Raw genomic sequence first — 25,333 nt, 5'->3', positions numbered from 1 at the left:
TTAAAAGCAAACAACCCTGTCCTATTGTTTCACATTCCAATGGTCGACATATTGAGCTCTGTGCTACCTACTCCCAATAAGTAAGTATTTTCTTATTTAAAACAGCGAGGTATTTCATCATGTTACTCAGATTGGCTAGACAGAGAGACAGGTACTGAATAAAACATCAACATTATCCCTGTAACGTTCTTCAACCAACATCCCATGATGAGCTACAGAAACGAGCAGCCTCTACAATTACAAGATAATGGAGATGCTGCTTTTCAGATTACTTAGACAGGGTGCAGTGTAGTGTATGGTCGGTCAACATATCCTATGCTTATACTTCAGATTACTTCTTACAGTTGCATCTGTGTATTCCGGACCTTATTCTGGACAAACCACATTTGGTTGACTACAGAATATTTCACACCTGTACATTTCAGACCTTGCTAATCTGGATACCCCACATTTGGTTGACTACAGAATATCTCACACCTGTACATTTTGGACCTTGCTAATCTGGACACCCCACATTTGGTTGACTACAGAATATCCCACACCTGTACATTTTGGACCTTGCTAATCTGGACACCCCACATTTGGTTGACAACAGAATATCTCACACCTGTACATTTCAGACCTTGCTAATCTGGACAACCCACACTTGGTTGACTACAGAATATCTCACACCTGTACATTTTGGACCTTGCTAATCTGGACACCCCACATTTGGTTGATAACAGATTATCTAACACTCGTCCAACAACAGTACCCCCTTTTATAAGCTACCCCATCTCTAGACTAACATATTTTACAGAAAAAAAACAGTTCCTAAATTATGATGATAAAATATAATAAAAAGCAGTCCAGAGACTTCATTTGCAGCCAGAAACTGTGGTAATCTAGACTTGCCACACATTGTAGACTTGCATGGGCTTTCTTGTATATATTTGTTTCCAGGTCTGTATGAGAGAGTACCCTACCTCCTCAACGTCAACAGAAAATGTCACGAAACCCCTGAAGTATTAAAGCAGCTGATTTCACAAGTATATCATATAAACATGATACATATTCCATATCTTGAACTTTCATTGTTTTCGAAGGAGCCACTTAGTTCCTTACTTCCGGTAGCCAAAGTAATATATAAGGTGTCAACACAACTTCACAAGAAGACAAAGTCCAAACAAAGCAGAACCTTGCAACACAACTTCATGGTTATATTTCACTCTTTCCACTCTTACCACCTATTATTTTACTGAGCATAAACCTGATATTGAAGACCAACACTTCGAACTGTAGATATTGTGGTTTGTATTTTATCATTCCAGGCCCAAGAAGTAGTAGTTTGGTGATTTTGTGATCTGTTAAGATCACAAAACAGAATTAGAAAATATTCTCAAATTGAAACATTCCCTAATCTCATTTCTAAAATTTCAAATTTTACTGCAAGCTTTTAAATTCAGTTGCCATTTCCTTAATAACCATAACAGTTACATAACATAATCGCTTACCAGGAAATTCTCATACAATAAGGAAATGATGTAAATGTAATCAGGGAGAGCGCTGGAAACCAGGGGTTCAAACTTGTTGGCAGACTCTCTATATGTTAAGTTATATGAAATCTTTTCCAAGTTGTTTTAACACTACCATCAATGCAATAATGTAATCTTAGTTGTTGCTAACAAAATTACAATGTTGTAACGATTACAGCAAGAAATGGAGAGCATATTGTTCTAATTTGAAAAACGTTCCTGAGATTTCAATCTGAAGTAAACCCATTTTCTATCTGATAATTTTCTTAGCTTCAGTGCCACAAAAGGCAATGCTTATCTCTGCAGTGTAGCTTTGATCCATCGCAATAAACAGTATCATATTTCAGGAATATCATTATGGTCTGGAGTTACCTGTTCAGGTAGATATATTTCACTGAATACATATGTCAATGTGACCTGGGTCCTAGTTACAAGCTGTGTATGTTGCATATCAATGTTATGGTATGAGGTATGATAGTCATTGTGTTGTAACCACCTTGTGGACGATTGGCAGATTGCTAATATATGGTGAATAAGTCACAGCTCAATATAGGAATGAATATATTGTTTAAATATTAATTTATGGTATATGAGATATAATACATAAAGGAATTACGAATGAGATTAGTTGAGACATTTACTTAGGAAACCCTACAGTACACCACATAAAGTAAGATTTCACAAGTTATGTGTCTACCGTATTCATTCTGGATAATACAGTGAGTCATATCTCCATTGCATAATGATATATACCCTGGACACATGGTCTATAATAGGAATGTTTTACCCTCATACAAATTACATGACATCAACAAGAGCAGGTCAATCTGGTTACATTCTTTGAGTGCAATTTCAGAGACTACCGTTTTAAAAATCAAGTTTTGGTGCTGAAAGGGTACCTTAAATTGGGTACTTTCTAGTTTTACCACAATGACACGTTTCATTTTCAATTCATTTGCAAATCACCGACTTACAGGTGAGAAATGCAATGATTTTATGTCACTTCCACTGGAAATTCTGTCACATGAAAACAAGACAGCAAAAGTTCCTTCCCCTGGATCAGCATGCAACAGGTTTGAAAGAACAGGAAACATATTAAAATTTGTACAGGAAACAGCCCTTGAACTAAACAATTCAGACAGCAGTACACCAATTAGACTAACAACTAGTCTCTGCAATGAACATATTTTACTGGAAACAAATTCATAGTAAACAAAAAAAATATAATGAAAAGGAGCCCTGAGACTTTCTTCATTTTCAGAAGAGGAAATCTAGACTTGCCACATTTTCTAGACTTGCATGGGCTTTCTTGGATATATTTGCTTCAGGGTCTGTATGACAGACTATACACCAATCTATGGGAGATTCGCTCACAAATAAATATTTTACATCAGCCTCCAGCAAATATAGAAGTCTAGAAATACATCCAATTATATCATTGTATACTTGTTTTAAAACTAACTCTTAGCATTTGATAATAGCAATACATTGATATCACATTAACACAAAGTTGGTGTGAGCTTGTATACAGTCATCTGCAAGCACTCTGTCAATACAAATGTTCTGTGTTAACAGCACACAACTGAATATATGTATTATTCAATGCCCTTACAAAGGACACGTTTTGCTGTTGCAGTCAAAAGGCTTGTTGACTTAACACCTGTTAACAGACAGGTTCAAACCATGACTCACTGCAATGTATATGTCGGCCAGCACACCAGTCACAACCAGCTGATAGCCCAAATACTGTTCTCGCTGGCACAGTAAACAACAAGTGTAGCTTGCTTCATATTACCAGTGTTTCACATTCCAAAAAGATATTATGATTGTTTAACCTCTGCATTTACATTCAAATTGATATTTTTATATTTGAATCTAGGTTAAATACTTCTTTAAATAAGCTCTAAAAAAATGTGTATATACTGAATATTCTCTAGTATTACAGGATCAGCTTTCATATATTCAAGTTCTTAAGCCTAAACTAAGCTTAATTCCAAAGGATATCCAGCACTGCAAATTACCAAACAAAATGTGTATACTTTTTCCTGTTTTGAAAATGCATTATAATTTTACCTACTTAAATTTACGTGACAAGTGTAATAAAATTCCATCACATTCTGATATTAAGTACAGGACAGTAAAGATTTGAGTGCATACAGGCTTTTGATTTGAAAGTTTCATTTTCAAATATTTTGTCAAAACAAAATGTTTATCACAAGCATTTCAGTTATACAATTACAGAGAAATTATCACCAATGTCACAGTTATTTTGAACAGAAAAAACAACTTATTTTGCTGAGGAGAGTCATGGAGCATGTTTCCCTGTATGAGTCATTCGTCCTTTCTCAACTTATGTCATATACAGGTCAGGATTCAACTTGTCGTATATATTTTATACAGGTCATAAATATACATACCTTGCAAGGTCTGCAGACTGATGCAATAGCAATGAAGGGGAGACAACTCTGCCTGGTCTTTATCTCATATTCTATGGTAATCAATATTACCTGAAGTAAAAACTACATCCTGGGATATATTACACTACATTACTTGATATAAAGGAGTGAGTGAGTGAGTTTAGTTTAATACCACTTTTAGCAATATTCCAGCAATATCACTGTGGCGAACATCAGAAATGGGCTTCACACATTGTACACATGTGGGGAATGGAACCCGGGTATTCAGCATGATGAGCGGACACTTTACTCACTTGGCTAATTGATATAAAGGAAGAAATACAAACTTCGCCCCAATTTCTTACCATGCAGGAGTAAACTACTTTGGGTTTGAGACATGTATGAGTAATATAAAATTTGTCATGTTTGACAAAAGCCTCCAACAATGATTTTAACACATCTTTTCCACTTTTGAGAAAACCCTGAACAATGGCAAAAACAAGTTGGTCCTGTTCATGAGCAAGGGAGGCAACTCTTCATGGTCAGTTGTCACCTACAACCACTTCAGTCACAATTGTTCAGGACATAAAGAGTAAGTAAGGCTTTATGCCGCTTTTAGCAGTATTCCAGCAATATCACGGTGGGAGACACCAGAAATGGGCTTAACACATTGTGCCCATGTGGGGAATCAAACCCAGGCCTTCGACATGACAAGCAAACGCTTTAACCACTAGGCTACCCCACCGCCCCAGGAAATAGAGAAAACAAAACACACTGACTATTGAAATAAACATTTTACTAAATTTAAACGTTACGAGGTTCATGTTTTTTATACATCCACATACACAACTGACACAAGCAAATATGATATAATAGATACAAAAACCTGTATTCTCCTTGTAAGAAACTCTTATAAGCACAAATATATTCACATGCTATATATATGTAGTGAAATATGTATGATGATCCGGGAGAATTTCCATGTCAATTGCAGATTCACAATACCAGCCTAAGGCCACAATTTTGTAAGCAAATTGTGTAATCAGTCATCTTTAATACTTTTTGATAAAAGCCTCACACTATTTTTAACCATAAAAATATTGATAAATTAATAGCACTATATTATGGTAAGCTTGGACTAAATCTGAAAATTATCCATTATAAACCATTCTTTCACAAGCATACATCAATTTCACAGTACATTCTTCCGAAAGTTGAAAGTATGAAGAGAGTACAAGAAATTGAGCATTGTGATAAAGTCTTAAATTTGCATCGAGAAAATATGTCAGGAAAATATGTTGACACAATGTTAACAAAGCTCTGACATGCCTTCACCTAATATATAAATGTGACAGTTCAAAGCGGGCATGCCTTGTCCAAATAACTTTATCCACTAGCCATTTGATGAACTGCGGAATGTCAACCTTCACAAAACACGTCCCTCAACAAATCGCTGGGATAAGTCAAAGTGTAAACATTAAATTCCATTCTCAATTCCAATGGACAGAGAGGTTTAAACTTCAACAACTATAGTTTCAACACCTGTTTCTTTCAGTCTTGAAATAAACATAGCAAGAAAAAAGCCTGGGTTTTTTTCTGTAAGAAAGAAATCAAAGCTACTAGAGATATTTTAGTTTGAACAGACACGTGATAAAATGTGGAAACAGTATGGCTCACCTATATACTTTCATCTATTTGTGGTAATTGTAAGCCTACCTCCCTTTTTGAACATTTGATTACAGAATGCATGCAAAATATTAATGAAATGGAATTGACAAAATTTTTACATTATTCCTTAGAATTGTTTTAGATTGAAACATAGCACACTTAAGGTATTTAGATAAACTTGTACCATTAAAAGATAACTCATTCTCATTGTGATGAAGTTCTCTAAGATATATTTTGTATGTAACAGATTATATGCAGAGTAACGAGAAGTAATATTCATCCTCAATATATCATGCCATAAAACTTAAATCATAGTTCCGCTTTATTGTCAGTTTATTAAATATTTTGCACATGTAATGAAATAAAGAAATGAAAAGTTGGCATACCTTTACCGAAATAGAAGGAAGTATTTTCACGTATATATTCATAGATAAAGAATACCGACAGTCAGCACCAGTTTGAACAAAATACTGTAATATATACATGTATATGATAGATATTGAGATATAAAGACTGAAAGTTTTACTTATATCTGATATCATATATTTTTACAAGATATATATAAAACTGAAATTTGTATGTGTTCATATACTTGAATAAATCCCATTATTAACCCATCAACATCAAACACGATGTTTGTTATGAATGATACAACCCATTCATAGGACCAACATGTTTGCTTCAAGATATACATAACTCCATTTATTGCTTACATACATGTTTGCTAACCAGGCTAAAACTCCAATTAGACACCAACAAATATGACATTTACCAGCTGAGATATAACTCCATTTATACCATGCCTTTCTAGTTTCTTGTCATGTCTTGTCGTGTCATGTCAATGTTATAAGCTGCCTATTAATGATAGATTCTAATTGATAAGAGATGAACATTTCAATTCAATCTCATTTGTCTCATCAGTCCCAAAAAGGTCAAGCCTCACACAAGCAAATTGTTGCATATTGTCATTTTAATGATGAAACAGTTGGACATTGCTACAATGTTGTCACTTGAACTGAGTCATCATCTTCTTCATCAACTATCGGGGTCAGTTTGTTGCGTAATGACCCACGCCCATCTTTCCCTCGACACACATCAGATATTTCAGGAAGTGACTGCGTGGGTTTAATGATAACATCAGAGGACTGCAACATACTACGAAGAGTCCGGAAGTCGGGGTTCACAGGACCCGATGTGTCTATTCCCTCGTCACTAAGGAAACGCAGTTTCTCATCCGAGTACGATTCCAGTGTTCGAGAGTACAATGCCAGTTTAACATCACAAACTGGTGCCGACAGCATCATGTCCTCCGATACCCTGTGATCGCCATCAGGTTCATCCTCAATGTCTGGACCTCCATCTGAATGATGTTCCTTCCCTAGAAACTCACTGCCTGATGATTGGCTGAGGGTATTACACTCACTGCCAAGATCAGATCTGGCATCACTGTCAATGTTACTATCTCCAGCTACTCTCTCCTCGGAATCTTCTATGCTGTTTCTGTTACTCCCTTTGCCATCTTTCTTGATTTCAAGGTCATGGCTGTTTGGGAATTTAGTTTTAGGTGGCAATCTTACAAGAGTGTTTGTTTTGGTTCCAGGAATCAAACTTGAGCCAGACCGTTTCTTACTTGGCAGTGATGATCGAAATCCTTCTCGTTGTAAAGTGGCACGAGATTCCTCGGGAGATCTCACCGATGTTGTTTCAATCACTGGACTGGAATGATTCAAAATGGCTGCCACCCGACCTTCAACTGGGACTAACGTATTCGTGCTCGATCGTCTCACTGTCAGTTTCTTTTCTTTGGAGGGAGAAAAGTCATGGACGTCAAAGGAACTTGTTTGTACAATTTCTGATATGTTTCCTGGTTTACTTCGACCATATATATTTTCGGCTCGTATTCGAAATTGATACGAAGTGTTTGGTTGAAGGTTTCGAGCTTTGTAATAGTTTCCTTGACAAGATTTGGTCAAAGTAACCCAGTCTTTGCCATTGAGCACACACATCTCAATCATGTAAGCGATAATGGTGCCACCATTGGTTAGTTTTGGTGGTTGCCATGACAATGAGAGGGAATTATGGGTTACTTCTGCTACACTTGGTTTACCATATGGCGTTGATGGTTTTCCTGAAAACAACAAGTTGAAATATCCATGCATCTAGCTATCTTTTATCTAAGATGGAAAGAATAATGCATCTTTAAGTTACACATTATTTTGGCAGCTGAGAAATTAAATATAAAACAAAAAAAAATTAATTTTCAGATCATAAAGTGCCTTTTTCAATATTTTTGTCTAAAAAAAGGATTTAAAAACACATAATATCAATACTTTCAGCTTTAAAAATACTGTTAATGATGGCATAATAAAAGCAAAAATATATCAAGCGATGTAAAAAGTGCCAAGTAATTATCAAAATTATAAGATTACAATATTATTAAATTAGATGATTAGATTTTGATAAAATTAACTGTTAGAAATATATGAAAAGTACTAAATACAATAGTTAGCTAGTTAGGCTATACAGCTCTGAAGTAGGAAAACAGCAGTATGAGATTCAGAAGAAATAAGCAGAAAGGAGGAATGACATTTCTGTTGTCTAATTATTTTCACTGATAAAAACCCTAAACATAATTTTGTTCAGGTGGTATCAGACACATAAATAAGGAAACAAATATTTATAAGAAAGATCTCCGCCCGTAACCCCAGTATATTTTTTTATCATTCTATGCCTAAGAATAGATGGGTTTTTTTACAAAAACAAATAACCCTAACCCCTCGAAATATACTAATAAATAGAATACATTTCAAGTGGGGTGCACGGGCAGAACTCTTACCGATTTATATTTAGAAATCCTAAGTTCAGAACATACTTACTGACGTAAGACAAGGATGTTTGACAACTCAGGCCCTATTAATTGTCAGTAGAAATTTCCCACATCTACTTTTATTTTCTTTATCCACATGAATCATGTTTTCATTCATGTGACAGGCTCAACAATCATATCACCAAACATACTAACTTCACATAAAAAAATAATTCAAACATTGAAATTTTTTGATAACCTACTTAGGTGTCCTAGTCTCAAAATAAATCCTGGAGCTCATCCCATCACTCAATAAATCTATCCTATCTATTAAACACATGGTATACACCTTATATTCAATAAGTAAAAAGCATGTTATACCTTGTCCACTATTATGGCTACTCTTCATAGTGTTGATCTGCCCCTGTTCGGGATTATGCCGGGTTAGAGTAGCTTCTCTGGCCGCCGTTTCTCGCCACTTCGCCTCTACAGTATGCGACTGATTAGCTCCCATCGTTCCAGGTGACAACGATTCAGGTCAAATACACAGGTTGTTCCGAAGTTAGATGTATGACGTTAGGAGCTAACTTCACCAGATACACTAAGACTGTTCAATAGAGGGGTAAACTAGCCTACACCCGTCTCAGAATTCACAGGCTATACAAGGCTAGTACTCCATTCACAAAGCGTTTGCGGTTATCAGTAAACATAGCTAGCGTCCTGGGCTGTTTTTGTGTCGTCTGCTTGTCCGCAACAGTTGGTGACAGAGTGTTCGCTATTAGCTCACTGTCAGTGTATGAGTCACTGCTATTGAGATTGCCATCGTCACTCCTTACTGTCACAGGAACTTGTATATTCCCCAGGAAATATTTCGTGTGTGATATTCCCAAGATGTCGTCTGCTTCTGATGTCTGTTTCAGATTGTGTAATACTGAACTCTTTGTGTCCAGGCAAACAGTTCTTTCAAGTTTTCATCAGATCTCCCTGTCTGTGTTAAGTAGTCAGTGATCAGTGTCTGTTAACTCCACCAAATGTTGGACAACTAAATCCTTTTGTCAAATTGAAATATATCCAGCGGATTACGAGTAGGATTTAGTTAACCAAACAACTTTCTCAGTACAACTTCCTGCTGTCAATTGTCTGGGGAGATTAAAAGATACAAAATTGCCATAAGACTTCAGGTTAACATAATGTCCTCACATCTAGCACTTTCCTTGGAATCTCTTCAGCCAGTCCACAATTAGAAATCTTAAAAAGATTCAGACCTTTCAACAAAAAATTGCAATAATGCATTCAATGATTTGCACCATTGCAGTCCACAAAATTACCTCACATTAGAAGAAACCCACAAAAGAAATGACATCACAGGCATACAATCCACCTGGCGACTTCATACAAACTTGGAGATAATCTCACCACGGACGTCCTGTTTGTCCAAGCCTATTACTTTCTAATCCAAGTTATTCAATCCCGACACAGTCTTGAGCAACCAAACAACACCGTTTTTTGACAATCAAACAGTCCAGGGTATTTTCCTCTTCAATTCACAGTCCTATAGTATTACCACCAATGCCAAATTCAAAGGCTTGAAACTGACAGAGGTAGTAAAGGGATAGAATAGCATGTCATCCAGTCACCAATCAAATTAGTTGGGTCAGGGTAAGGTAAAGTTTGTGTGAGCTGTGAGCAATGGGTCTTCAGGTACAGTGGAAGAAGAGTGAGGAAGAATGCTATGTAATTCCACTAGCATAGCTATACAATGTGACATACACTCATTCAAAGCCAAGTTCAACAGTTCAAGAATTCAGCTCCACCTCCCAGTCACTTGTCATCAGACAATAAAGTTATATTAATTATGAAATTATTCTGTCAAGTTGCCAACAGGTTATGTGATTCCGTATCAAATTCTGCTTGCTCAGCTGTTATTGCAAGTGACAGCCACACACAAACATGTTAAATCTCCAGGCTCATTTGTTATACATGCATTGCCATGAATACGTCCATCAGAGCAAATAGGCTTCCTTCATCATGAACATATTTGCTGAATATATCCACATTTGACAGTTTCTGAAGCTGAACACCATAAACTCTGCCATCCCTTAAAGTTCATAGAAATGCTAATTCCAGACTCTCCTTAGCAATAAATCCGAGAATTCTGTAGAAAAAAATCTACTTCTACAACTTAATACATCGTCCTGCATAAAGCAATGAAAATCCTATAATCAAACAGGGTCAATTCACACGATCCACATCCAGATGTACTGATCATTGTATTCAGCAGCAATGAACAAGTACACACTGTCAATAGCATATCCTTTCACAAGCAGCTCAAGATGTCCATTCTACTCAGCTAATACAAGCTCCACTAAACCTGCAGCGATTGTGTGTCTGTTCCAGAGCAATGTTCACATAAGCCAAGCAGGTGACTTCCTACCTCCTGGAGGAACAATAGCCCTTTCTCTGCGTTCAACCAGCCAGGTAAAAAACAGCTCACCTGAAAGCCAGCAAGCTCGTCAGCTGCTCAGGTAAACTCAGGTAAGTCAGGTGGGTAGCAAGGTCCCCTCCTTCGAACTGACCAAACACTGATATTGAGATTTACTGCTTGCATGCAATGATCATGGCTTGGATTTATATGTAAGTCCTAGGCACTGCTACATATGAAACACATATGGCTCAGATAAAATACCACAAATACAATCAACATACATATGTCGATTCACAGTCTGTTAAACACATTTATACTTCTCTCAATGGGCAAACTGCATTGCAGCATTGACATCTCAAATCATAAAATGAGAATTCAAACTGTTCCACATATTGAATTCACAGTCTGTTAAACACATTTTACTTCTCTCTGTAAGTAAAATTTAATTGAGACATCAACATCTCAAATACTGTTCCAAGACATGTGAGAATTCAGCCCATGTACCACACTGAATTCACAGTCTGTTAAACACATTTATCCCTCTCAATGAGTAAAATCGCATTGTAGCTCCAATATCTCAATAGTATTCCACCACGTTTGTCCTTCCAGCATAAATCGATATCTATCCCGACCCCACTGGGAACACAGCTATATACACCCTCCTCTGTAGCCATCAATATGTAATTACTTATATACCTCCACTATGTAGATAACAGTCACACCAACAGGTGGCCTGCTCCATGTGTTTTGTCCACCATGCTAATTAATCCCTTGGTTATTAGCATGTCTCCTCTACATCTGCCCGGGGTGCTTCCCATCTGCCCCAGGGTGATTCCCAGGCGTGACCACCCTCCTAACCAATCAGTTCTGGGATTGAAGTAACAAAATACACATGTGGTAATAAAGAGATTACTGTGTTACAAATTAATCCCTGCCAGGCCCCTAGTCGTCTTACCACTGGAAATCTATTCCCTTCAAAAGGCTACCATGTAACCTGACTCCTGTACTACTTAATAACTAAATAATTAAATATTGGTGAAACTGACCTTGTAGAAAATGTTGTAAATAAATAAAGACGGAAAACAAAGACCAGATTATGAGACAGAGTGTACTTTGTAAACAAACCTTGTCTGAATAAATAATTAATGGAAACAATCTGTAATCTAATAGGTGTGTGTCTAACTGAAATTTGTTACTGCAACCAAGATAAATATATCTTTGTTTGGTTTAAGATAAATATTGTCATAATATTATTTTTAAACATAATAATGTCTTCAACATGTTAAGATAATGATTGTGGGGTCACAATTATATGTTTGAGTTAAACAATATCGGAACACTCAGAATGGGTTTCGTAAACTGGAAAATGAAACCTTCGTTTTAAGCCATGACAACCAAACCCATTCACTTGGTTACCCAAGGGCATCATGATATTATGTGAATGTAACCTATATATTATATGAAAGTACTTGACAAAAAATGGTTCTCAAGGTCATGAATACAACTTAAATTGAATTGTCTTTAAGAACCCTCTCAAATCCACTCTTAAAATAACATCAATGAATAGTGTGCCTTAATCAATTTGTAAAACTTTCACGTAACAACCCAAAGGATTTTTTTAATTATTAAGCTTCAGATTGCAGCCATTTCATATCAGGCAATATTCTTTGAGCTTTGTCTTTAACAATTAGACCACAGAAGTCATTCTTCAAATGTATCAATTACAAATCTGCCCCCCAAAACATAACTGTCTTTATTGGTAATAAATGTTGAATTTTCAAAAGAAATGTAATCTTATATTCCATATCCCAACTGTTTAAAATATAATTCAAATATTGCAGCAGAAGTAAACAAACTGATTCTTTATACACACCATTTGTTAATCATGCAAGACATGGCTCTTTCTACATACAGAAATGTGTATATGACCAAGATCCATAGGCCTCAATAAAGTCATACAAAATCTGACTTATCATCCAAAGATGATAGGAATTGTGTGAGGTACTCATGCATACAAATATCAGAGGCAATAAACCTGTTATTAACGCCCTGTGATATACACGTTAGTCACGGCTGATATAACAACACCCTTTTATTAAAAGCCACAGACATGTCATTCAAAGATTATACAGCTTGAGATCCTCAAATATATATATTAGCCCAAGAGAAAGAAGTATTTGTCCTTATCAAGCCTGTAAATATTGTCGATTGAAACCACTGCAATATGGGAGTCAGTCCCAGGCACTGCAATATACAAGCAAGTAATGGTTGATTTTACACCAAGTCTGTGTGGACATGCGACAGACAGTCGGACAGTGTCTGGGACACTGACACAATGTACGACACTGTTTACACATTCAATAAAGCCCAGGGTGCCACACAGGTAGCGACGCTAGATCACGTGGCGAGAATCAATAGCGAAATACCACAGAAACACCTACACATGATCAACATCACCGTGTCATACCAACAGCTTGGCTTTATCGATTGTCATCTGTGTACCTGTATTTAATACATTAATATAACATATAATTAAATAGTATAGAAAAAAACAGTATGTGTTATTATGATTATCAAAACATTATTTTCTCAGTGAACATTATAAAATGCTTCATCAGCAATTTATCAAATGTACCTGTTGAACTTTTTCCTTTTTTTTATGAAATTATATTTCATGGTTTACATGAAATAAATTTCTAAACTCAATTTCTGAAATGATCAAACCTCAAACAATAACTATAAACTTAAAATGGCTGATAAAGAATGTATTTCAAGTTAAGCTACGAAGTGATTCAGCATCAAATAGCAGTAATTAGCCTCAATTTCCAGCAGCCATAGACCCACTACATCAATAAATCACAATGAATAGAACAGGTAGCCATCCCTTCCGCCTCCACAGGTTAATCTCCATGTATTGTGTTACATTGTCGGAAGTGACCACCACATCTAATCACCATCAAACAGGGCTGTAGGTGTTTACATGCGGCCTTCAGTCACGATCTCCCCTTTGACTGACCAAGCCAAATCGGTCAAGTCGGAGTGCCTATGTTTACATTAGGTGTACCTACTTGGCCAAATATTCAAGTTGACCACGCTGGTCCTTGGAGGACAAGCATTATAAAGTGGACAATGGAGGTTTCCTGTCCACAAAATCAAAAACAACTTAAAAACTTCCAAATTGTTAATTATGATAATGCCTTTAAAGACGTCTACATTTACAGAATAAGTGTTATGGGAAAAAAACTGCTTGTGATCAAGAAAGTACTAATACTGTCTGTATAAATACCATCTGATTCAATACTTAAACGAAAATAAGGATTACATTCCATAAAAATTTGATCCCGTAATTTCATTTCAGATGACCTGATGATCTTGATACCTTTTCCTTTAAATACCATAATGAGGAAATTGGATAATTTCTTGTTTTAACTTGTGCAAAATTAAACCAAACATTAACTTGACTACAACATTACAGTTAAGTGAATGGAGAAACAAAATGTTGTTTCAATGCATGTCACCATGAATTTTTATTACAGAACCTATATTCTCCTTAATCCCTAATCTTTCAAACACAGGTAGGCTGAATGTGCTAGGCAATACCAAGGAGCACTTGTCTGCAACTCGGTAGCTATAGCATACATAATGTTCAGCTGTTACTGCAGGTAACACAATCAGCAGGTAACACAATCGGCATAACATATTCCCAACACAACCTACAAGTTGCTCAATACAGAACTCATAAACTACTGTCACCTTGACAGCAGCCATAGCAACCACAGACGTATAACAAGCTGCATGCAATACCATTAAGTGTGTAAAACATGTAAACAAGTACATGGCCTTGAATTTGACCTTGTGATATATTTCTAAAACAAATCTACATCAAGAATCTTGAAACAACTATTAAGGATTTTATTCTTTCTAATGATCACCAGGGAAGTTAAATATATTGATATTTCATTACGGAACAATATCACGAATATTTATGACACATCTGATGTAGTATAATTTGTATGGCCAGGTAGTCTATTGTAATCAACATGGAGGCGTACAAAGCAGCAGGAAGGCTGTTAAACGGGATATACATGGCCATGATCATCCTGCGTTTCAGTAGCTGGCCAAATTAGGGACTATAAGGCTTGACCCCTGACGCCTAATGGAAATATGAGTCTGAATCTGAACAAATGGAACACTCGTATAAATGGACCTACCTGGTGCTATACAAGTTCAAGGAAAAGGTCAATATTTGTTCATCCATTTCGATGGTAGATTTGCAAGATTAAACACTTAAACACATCTCAATGGCCTATGAATCACTGTGTACTCTATCTCTTGAAAATATAGGGGAAATTAAACTGGTTTTAGAATGAAAGGTAAATATAAGAGTTTATACACTTTTGAACTTGTAGGTGTTCGATTGTCGTGTATTCTTGGTTGGAAATGCATCAACAGGTCTGTATTCCATGATGCAGCTGAGCTTCACAATAATTAAAATCTTAAATAAGATGAAATACCGATACAGGAAGAAATGAAAAGCTTACTAAATAAATAAAAGTTAACAGAACATTAGCAATGTCATCATGACCTGATACAGCAGGATTTTTATTTATAATATCAGGTCCTGCATACATATATACTCATGGAAACAAATAAGGGAACGCATGAAAGTACAAGTGTTCCTTTATTCTTTTCTAGGTTTCTTCACAAGGTATGTATTGCACTGTGGGTGAAAATCTGGAAATAATAAACGAATGCTTGTACTTTCATGTGTTCCCTTATTTGTTTCCATGAGTATATTTGAACTGTAATATTCTTCTCAATCTATTTCAACCTCTTCGGTGGCTTGTTCAATTTTAACTCTAGTTTGTCATACAGACCCTGAAACAAATATATCAAAGAAAGACCTTGCAAGTCTATAATATGTGGCAAGTCTAGACTATAACATTTACAGCTAATGAAGAAAGTCTCTGGGCTCCTTTTCAATATATTTTATGATCATAATTTATGAATTGTTTTTTCCTGTAAAATATGTTCATTTTAGAGACTAGATGTTATTCTATGATAACTCTGCAATCAGGCTGCAGGATTTGGATACAGGTGTAAACATCTACAATCAGTGAAGAACCTTTTCCACTCCCCCAACATCTTCTATTACACAGATTGTCATGCTGTCATGTTGAGATGACATGGCCACAGAAACTAGCAGACAGATTGGTTTCCAGCTGAGAGCATCCACCATGGCAATGATGAGTCTCTGACAATTGCATTCCTCAAATATTTCATCCTTCATATTGTGAGATATCTGTTTGACAACCATGAACTGCCATGGAATGTTAGAAAATCAGGTCGAACATTTCACCAGCTAGTTCGTACAAGCACAGAGTTAGTTCATTGTTGTGTTGGGTCGCACCACATCAGATTGATAAATGTTAATGATATAACTTGAATAGAATATAGAATAATCAAAGTGATCTTCTACAACTATACAGTGACTCTTCAACTCAATTCTTTGTCAATATATACTGCTCAAAGAAGTTGAAGAATATCAAATATCCGATTTTGGCCTATTTCCACACATATTCAGTCATGGCATTAAAGATGTGACCTGTGGTCCTGGTGACATAAGTCTCTGAATGAAAATGTTTTAAGATTTCTTTTGTTGAATCATTTTATACAACAAACCATGGTTATAAATAACTCAAAGAACCACTATTTTAGTTTGTGATAACAGTAGCATGAAAGCAGCCTAGATACTGGAACTTAAGAAATCTCGACTTCCCAAAGTATTGTAGATAATCTGTTGAAGCAAAGTTCAAGGCCAAATTACTTCACAGTTTTTCTTTCGAAATAATAATTTGAACCAGCTTTTAAATTTTGTGACCTTTAAAAACTCTTACAAACAGCATTGGAACTATTTCAGAGGTTATAGTCACATCAACTTGAACTGCGGTAAGAGTGATGTATTTCTGGAAAATAAAACACAGTTCCTGGGGTTTTTTACTTGAATTTTCATGTACTTACCAGTGAAGCACAACATGGTCTGGTGCCTATGAGAGTATGAAATGTACAGAGACACCAACTGATGGGTTCATGCTTTCGGACCCCTGACCCCGGTCTGTCAAACAGCCATTGCATAACCATTTCAAACATCACTCTTATGGAGGCAGGAAAATCATTAATGTTCCATAACAGCCATGAAATAATGTATACAAGAATGATAAGATAAAATTTATTCCCCTTAAGTGTGTTAACTGCGAAAGACAGAGATTTGTTCAACAAGAAAGTCTTCATTTAACCTTTAAAACTTTGACCATTTGTCCCGTCATCTTTGATGGTAACTGTCACATGATGGTCATGTGACCTACATTACATGACATATGAGTGACATGTAATTGACGTGCAGCTATGTCAGTCTCACAGACAGATACTCAGATATATAATGTTTGCGTTCTGAAATCCTCAATATCTACAATATTACTGTTTGTATACTTTCATATTTAACACAGCAAAATCATGAATCGACAAACTCACAGTTTGAAACTGACAATGTCATATGTCAAGTTTCTAGTTAATGCAGGCTCTTCAAGTGTCAACCATTTCAACCTTTTAACCTTTACCCTATTACCCTCAGCAAACACAATGAAATGTTGAACATTAAATCAACAAATATTTAAGACCTTCAACATCAAAAGGTATTTGAAATGGAGATATTGTACTTTTCAAATTTAAAAGATTTATTTTAATTAAAACTCCAAATGACACAATAAACTCATATTAATACCCTTATACTATTTGGTATTTATAAAATGTGTCAGAGTGGCTCATTATTAAAGATAATACCAATAAGATGAACATATTTATCAATAATCTGGAGAAAGATGAGATGATGTATGAGAAATTAATAAAACCTGTTCCAAATATTCAAAGTAAAGTTTTCATTTTATTTTAAAACATATTTTTAAATTCGAGATGCGTATTTAAGAACACCAGGCTGAATGTAAGAGACAACAGCTGGAAACTACAGCAACAGTGTTCAAGGAAGCGTTCAAAGAAAGCCCTGATCCGGCACATCCTCTACACAGACAGCTCATTCTCACTTAAAAACACAATTTGCTCTTTCATGAACAAAGGTGTCTGTTGAGAGAACAATTGACGCTTTAAGAAGTTTTTTACATGAAAAGAAACCACGATTCCTTCTTTGTTACCAACAAGCTGATTTTCAAAGTGATACATCAACCTTGTCAGGCATATCCTTTCCTTGACTGATACTCAATTCATAAAAACGGAAGTATTTCCTTGTCAGTTTTTTGCTTTGATAATATACTACTCAAAACAAGTAATAAAACACCCAGAGCAGGTAGACTGTGTTGAAATATCCATAAGCTACGACAGTTTAACTACAGACATAATCACATGTTCTTTACTTCTTTTGAGTAGTATATCAATTGCGTTAGATGGCAATAGCCAGATAGCAAAAGAAATATTCTTTTGAGGCAAAACCTATCTACTTTCACTACTTGACATCCATCTTCGGGATGATAAAACAATATTTCAAAGTTCCACATTTGTGATTTTTATCCTAGCAACAAATGAATCTAGTTTTATTCTGACCAGGAAACGGAGACAACAGAAGGAATGTGGAGATAAAAGGCTGACACATTTCTTTATCAAACCTGAGTCATTCTCATAGCACAGCATTAACCACCTCAAGGAAATATTCATTTAAAAAAGTTGTACCCTATTAAATTATTTCGCTGTTCCATTCTCATTCATGACAAATTATATATATATATATACAAATATTTTTGAGCCTCGATAATCTGATAGAGTGACAGTCAGACTGATTTATACAGACATGAAGTCTCACAACACTGATGTTATGATATGAACATAAAACTCACACACCACATGTATTGTCAATACCATGTTCTGCACAATGTGAGGCCTTAAAGCATTACTCATTGTTGAAGTTTTTTCAGAGAATATATGTCACAAAGGTTAATCCTTCCCCACATGCTATGGAAAGACCCAGCTGGCCAGCCCAGACTGAAACACACTAGTTTAGACATAGGTTCATGTTTACATGTAGCCTACAAATCAATGAAGGGGTATAGAAAAAACAGAGATTACGAAGCCTTGAATAAATAAAACTATAAGGTGTAAAGTAGAATACTTACTGGTAGATAAAAATAACTCAAGAATGTGATTATATCAAGTGTTGATATTTGATAGTCAATGATTCATTGCCATGTGTGCTTGTGCAAGTTCTGACATTAACACTTAGAAAATGTTATTTCATCTTTTTAACAGGCCAAACAAGGTGTTGCTAAAGTTACAACAACATGTTTGGTCATCCCACTTTAGGGGACGGGTCATGGTTACCTTGTTTTGACACAATGACCTTGCCAAGAATAGTCAATATAATATGTTACTTCAAAACAGGCTTTTAGTATATTTGCCATACTACAAATAGTGAGTATGTTTTTATGCCGCTTTTAGGAACATTCCAGCAACATCACTTGGGGGGGGACACTAGAAATGGACTTCACACATCGTACCCATGTTGGGAATTGAACCCAGGCCTTTAGCGTGACGAGCGAACACTTTAACCACCAGGCTACCCCATCGCCCCATACTGCAAAGAATGGATAAGGGTCACGTTTACATGTAGCCACCAGAACGACAATTGTTTTGAAAAAGAAGTACATTTTTTCATTGGTTTCCAAGCCTTGAATAACCACAGTATTATCAATCACCAAGAATAATCAATATCATATGTTCATAATAGGCTTTTATGCCATTTGCCATACAACAAAGAACAGATTTGGTTTCACGCTTCAGACCTCCATATTGTACTATAATGGTCATTGTTACTCTAGTTATAATCCCCTTAACTCATTCAGCCGACACAATCTAGGATGGACTCTGTCACAGAGCATCAAGTAATTTCATTAATTTCATCACTACATCAAAGAAGAAACTTGACAATCAAAACCACTTTAAAAACATACAAAAACTGGGATTGTACATTTAATGGACAAAGGGGAAATGCCGAAACAATGATTATCACACACCCATGGGTCATGTTCCCATCAGCTGTAGTACAACAATGGATGTCACGATGACGAGTCCACTCCCACAACCATCGGTCAGCTGTTACCCAATGGAGTTTTCCATTTCCTCATTCCAAACCGATGTAAAAGCCAGCAATTGTTTGTCCATCCTGTGCGGGTTTCCACATCATCCTTCACTTAACCAACATTAAGTTGTCCGTCACTGTCAACAACCACCACCAATAGTGGACAATTATATGCTGTCATTTCATGCCCACTTGTTCTACTCAAGATTGAAGCATGCGATATACACCTTGCATCCAACAAAATGCACTGTAATTCTAAAATAACCAAATTATAAAGTTTGTAGATTTGAGACTTGACATATAATATAAATATGACCACATTATAAAGTTTGTAGATTTGAGACTTGACATATAATATAAATATGACCACAATAGGATGGGTGATGTATGAGTTTGGTTTTACACCACTTTCAGCAATATTCCAGCAACATTACAGCAAGGGACACCAGAAATGGGCTTCACACAATGTACCCATGTGGAAAATTAACCCGGGTCTTCGGCGTGACGAGCGAACACTTTAACCACTAGGCTACCCCACCCCCGAAATAGAATGAGTGAGTGAGGCAGTTGGGTTCAACTCCAGTTATATCACAACATGTCAGCTTGAGGGAGAAAATCCTGAAGTGATGTACATCTTGCATGTTCACCAGGTGAAACAAACCATCCAAGCTATGGTACTAACAAACCTAGAATCAACACTAGAGTGATCCAGTGTTCAAACCAATGATCTAAGCCAAACTCAGACATCGTAGGGGACGCAGTAAATTACAGAATCTGCTGAGCATAGTTGTAATAAACTGGAATCTATAAGTAAATAAAACCTAATCACACAGATTAATCTTCAATATCAGTACAATTAAATTGCAAGGACTTCACATCATATCAAAGTGTAGCAACTGTAAAATATTACGTTGCTGAATGACTAATTTTCCTCTTCTTAGAAACAACAAACTATTGAAAATTTGTTTTCCGTAAGTTTGTTCACAACACACTTTGATATATAATTGTAATACTTGTTGCACAGGACAGCACATGACTCATGACCAGATTAGACATCCTCCACATCTCACACAGGAAATCCTCCTGTATTAAGGTATACGTTGCAGGCTGTCGAAATTCCCTGCATATCAGCCGACATCAGATATAATAGTCCATACTACTCAACATTAGTGAAGGATAATAAGACACTGATACTGTTCAACTTTTGATAGGGATACCAAAATGTGGATCGTCTTTTGATGGGGATACAAAGATATGAGTCTGTTCAACTTTTGATAAGGATAAACAGTTATGGACCTGTTCAACTTTTGTTAAGGATATGCAGTTATGGACCTGTTCAACTTTCATTAAGGATACAGAGCTATTGGCCTGTTAAACTTTTGATAAATAATACATAAATATGGAAACTTTTCGACTTTTGATAGGGATACTAAGATAAGGAAGCTTTTTATGACAAAGAGTCCAGGCCAACAACATTGAAAGAAATCAGTCTGGTGTAACAGAACATTGAATGGAATACAGTGGACCTCATTTCTCAGAAACATGTTTTCTGGGACCCCATCACATTGGACCCCCTATCTTCAATACAACTGAAGTGCCTATTAGTTCAACTGGGTGGTGCTTCCGGGAAGTCCAGATTATCAAGGTTCCACTAAGACCTTATTCCAAGTGATATAAAATAAAATACCACATATAAATGTGATATACATATGTATATATAACATGTATGTATACAACAATTAAGGTGGGACTTGGGGGTCGTTGAAGTTATTGTAAATCTTCGGATCCCCTAAATCTTGACATCAAAGTTCCGACAAGGACTTTCATTTCAAACAACGTGTACACATAAATTCTCCTGTGACCTACATAACGATCCCCTGATACGTCTTTTGTCCAAATATGCCAGTAACGTTATAATCAAACACATATCAGGGAATAGATGTCCATATTTATAGCATATAGAAAGATATAGAATATGTAACAACAGCAGCTGTTGAAATGTGCATGAAGCAATATGTCGTATGACATCACAGTCACTTCCTGTACCACCACAGATGGGTATATCAGATAATACATAAATAATTTCAACACAGAGTGTATCTGTGCACTCCAAAACCAATTACCAGGTGTATCTAAACACTCATTACTAATCAATACATAACTATACAACATGCATCAGATGGTATATCACCAGTTTCCTAAAAGACACCAGTATACCTGTTCATTTTCTAATTTTCATGCAAAATATTCTATTTTGATTTCAAATAAAATATAAACAAACAATGTGCTTGGTGTTTTGTATAAACGTCATGCTTTTCCCCATGTCCCTAAACTATGACTACTAGCTATAGACTGTGTGTGTATGCGTGACAGAATGTCTAGAGAAAATATAGAAATGCTATTGAAGTGATAAAATATAAGCACAAAGGTCAAACATGGTTACAGAGTCTGTCTTCAGAGTTACTACCAGGGGAATCACATCAATGAGGCCTTACAACTTTTACTGTTTGATTTACGGAACCACTAAATATTCAGAAACAAAGTCAGAAGAAGGTATTTTTAGTGCTATTAACCCAAAGACCCTTTGACAATACAAATAATCAAAGGAATTTAAATATGACTGAAACATAATTTTTCTAACAATAAATCAACACTGAAAGTCAGATTTTAGATCTAAAATATTATACAGACCCAACCCAGACCAAAATTAACTTTGGTTCAAGTACTGATCTAAACCCAGTATCCTGCATTTGAACAATGTGTTTTGTCCAAATGACAAACATTTTTACTTTCATAATCCATACACAAAATAAAAAATGGTTTGGCCTAAATAGATGATATATTTATTCAGACACAACGTTCAAATTACCCATTAAAGATGAGTAATTCTGCACAGTATGTTACAGACAGTTTAAATTCTGCTGGGAACCAACTCAGAAAACAGACTCGGGGCTACACAGAAGCTCTGCACTGTAGTTGTGGCAGGTGAATTAAGCTGAATATAAGCTTCCAAGGGAGAAGACATTACTGTACTTATCCCTTGTGCTGGAGCCAGTGATTTCATCCCAACAATATATGCAACCTTGGTTATGTATTTTACAAATGATTGCCTCTCTGTCAAGTCAACAGGAACACATATTGTCAGGGATGAAAGCTCTGGCTACGATTACACAAAGAGCTACATGAATATAAGCAGTAACTACAGCCATATCTTTCCAAGCAGACGTATTCAGTAAAGTAAATTTTTAACATTAATTTTTAATAACTTTTGGCCAATTTGTTTCATTATCATCTCAAAATTTCAGGACATAAGAATGATACCCCACACCAGATTTACAAAAGTAACATTATATCTAGAAGACAAATGAAATTTTAGATGCTTTTGTTACTTTTCAGTTACACATACGGCTTCATGAGGTTATGGCTGTGGTTAAGCGAGGTCTATACGAGAAGTCGCGAGGCTGCATCTTACCGTGGTTGAGCGAGGAGGCATTGGACTCGGAGTTGTTGGACATGTCATTGATGTCTAGTTGGAAAACAATGGGGAGGTGGTCAGATTGGGTTAACAACATGGGTATGGCGTAACACACAAAGTCAGCACAGGGAGGGATTTGTCTTGTGGATTGACCCACAAAAGTCCAAACGTTTGGTACAGCTAACTTTAACCAGATGAAATGCCTCAAAAATGCTTTTGGGATGAGCTTAAAGAATTCCTAAGCCATCTGAAGTTTTGCATTTTTTTATTGTCTGAAAGTCATATCCTGATAATGTTGACATTTGATTATCAGTTGTTGACAAAATTTTCGTATCTATCCAAATAATGTATTCACAAATGAAGAGGACTTAACAAAAGCTGTATCGAAATACTGTTTTCTTGATCATAATTTATTGTTTTAAATACTCCATCCTGTGACAACTTTGAGTGTCTTCACATATTAAACAACATTAAAGCATGTTGGCATGGCAACATAACCAGCATCAAAAGAAACAAAGGATGAACAACATGTGACATGACATCACCAACAAACAACTGTTTAGGAACATCATACAAACATCGCTGACAAGTTTTTTTACAAACTTTATAATTAACCATTCAACCTATATGGGTTTACTCATATTCAGTGTATAGAAGTATTTCTTAATAAAGAACCATAATAATGATATTCTAGACTGCCGGCTTATTGACGTTATTGACAGTTTGAAATATAATGTAAGACGGAACCAACCAAGTTCAGTTCATCACATTGTTTGGTGGAGGGGGATATTTTTATGATATTGTATTCTCATTATTTACTTAAAAAACATACCCCCAAATATTCAGGATAACTAACTTTTGCTGTTCAGTATAATCTGCCCACTGTATAATTATCAAAGCAAGGATCATGTTTACAATGGATTCATCATATACATATTCTATGACAAACTTTGAACCTGATCTTTAAATACAAAGGATCCGTCCATTATTACTGAGAAAGTTTAGTCAGGGAGTGTTTTAAGCCAAGGCAACTATCTCTTAGTTCTATCATGTCAGTCTGGAGAATTTTACTGCATTTGAGACAGCAATCTAGTGATCAATGGATTACTCTTTCAGGCTATGATGTCACACCATGTCAGCTTCTAGTAAAACCTTATGTACCTACTATACAGTCAGTATTAATTCTCAGGACTATATTTCCTTTCTAAGAAAACGGGCATTTTGGGTCTGTTCTACCCCTCAGGGCAAGGATATTGACCTTGCATGGTTCAAAGGTGACCTCAAGACATGGGTCATTAGCAGTGTCTACAAAGACACACATTACACAATAACGGAACAGGAATGCAACAGCTGGGGTGGACCCCTTGAAGCCGGACTCCATGAAGCCACTGTAGAAGCTGGGAGTTAGGGAAGGGTGTAATTACACGTCTGTTAGTAGGTAATCAACCATAGCAGTGGGGTACTCCTAGACCTTTGTTGTGGGAGGAAATCTGATCTGATTCCATTGACAAATGTTCAGCCCAGTTGAAGGTAATGTTGGACACATGATGTGTTCAGCTACAGAATTTCATTCAGTGTTACAATCCAGAAATAATCTAATAAAATATATATCTGTGGTTAGATGTATGCATAACAGATCAACTTTGACAATATCAGAGAAAAATAAAACATCCGATATAAAGTTTTGAAGACTGTGTGCAATGGATGTATGTATAATTGTGTTTAGGGACCGTTCATAATTTATGACTTGGGGGTGGGGGGGTGATGATGATTTTTATGGAGAAGCATGTACAATGTGACTGACCCCCCTAAAATGTATTTACAAAGTAAGTGACCCCCCTCTGCATGTCATGTACAAAATCATGACCCCCTCCCCCTTCCAATGTTTCTAAGCCTAATTTTAAAATATT

General features: G+C 36.0%; 3 protein-coding genes across 3 annotated transcripts in view; 1 reads left to right on the top strand and 2 right to left on the bottom strand.

Moving 5' to 3' along the window:
- LOC124264099 (titin-like) overlaps positions 1-25,333 on the bottom strand; it is a 133,909-nt gene that overhangs the window by 41,527 nt on the left and 67,049 nt on the right. Inside the window, exon 46 of the mRNA XM_046698826.1 lies at positions 23,421-23,474. Within this exon, the coding sequence (XP_046554782.1) occupies positions 23,421-23,474 (54 nt within the window). The remainder of the gene's footprint in view (positions 1-23,420; positions 23,475-25,333) is intronic.
- Positions 4,690-10,726, bottom strand: LOC124264100. The gene is made up of 2 exons (XM_046698827.1): positions 8,766-10,726; positions 4,690-7,706 (listed from the first exon to the last, which is right to left on the bottom strand). The coding sequence occupies exons 1-2, from the start codon at positions 8,896-8,898 to the stop codon at positions 6,574-6,576; spliced, it is 1,266 nt and encodes a 421-aa protein (XP_046554783.1). The 5' UTR covers positions 8,899-10,726; the 3' UTR covers positions 4,690-6,573.
- LOC124264103 lies at positions 10,668-23,452 on the top strand. Its single transcript, XM_046698831.1, has 2 exons — positions 10,668-10,909; positions 23,345-23,452. The coding sequence occupies exons 1-2, from the start codon at positions 10,668-10,670 to the stop codon at positions 23,427-23,429; spliced, it is 327 nt and encodes a 108-aa protein (XP_046554787.1). The 3' UTR covers positions 23,430-23,452.

This window comes from Haliotis rubra, unplaced genomic scaffold, assembly GCF_003918875.1.
Source record: "Haliotis rubra isolate DU_JTF1 unplaced genomic scaffold, ASM391887v1 Scf91, whole genome shotgun sequence".
Lineage (NCBI taxonomy): Eukaryota > Metazoa > Mollusca > Gastropoda > Lepetellida > Haliotidae > Haliotis > Haliotis rubra.
Note: the sequence above shows the minus strand (reverse complement) of the source record. Positions and strands in the feature narration are given on the sequence as shown.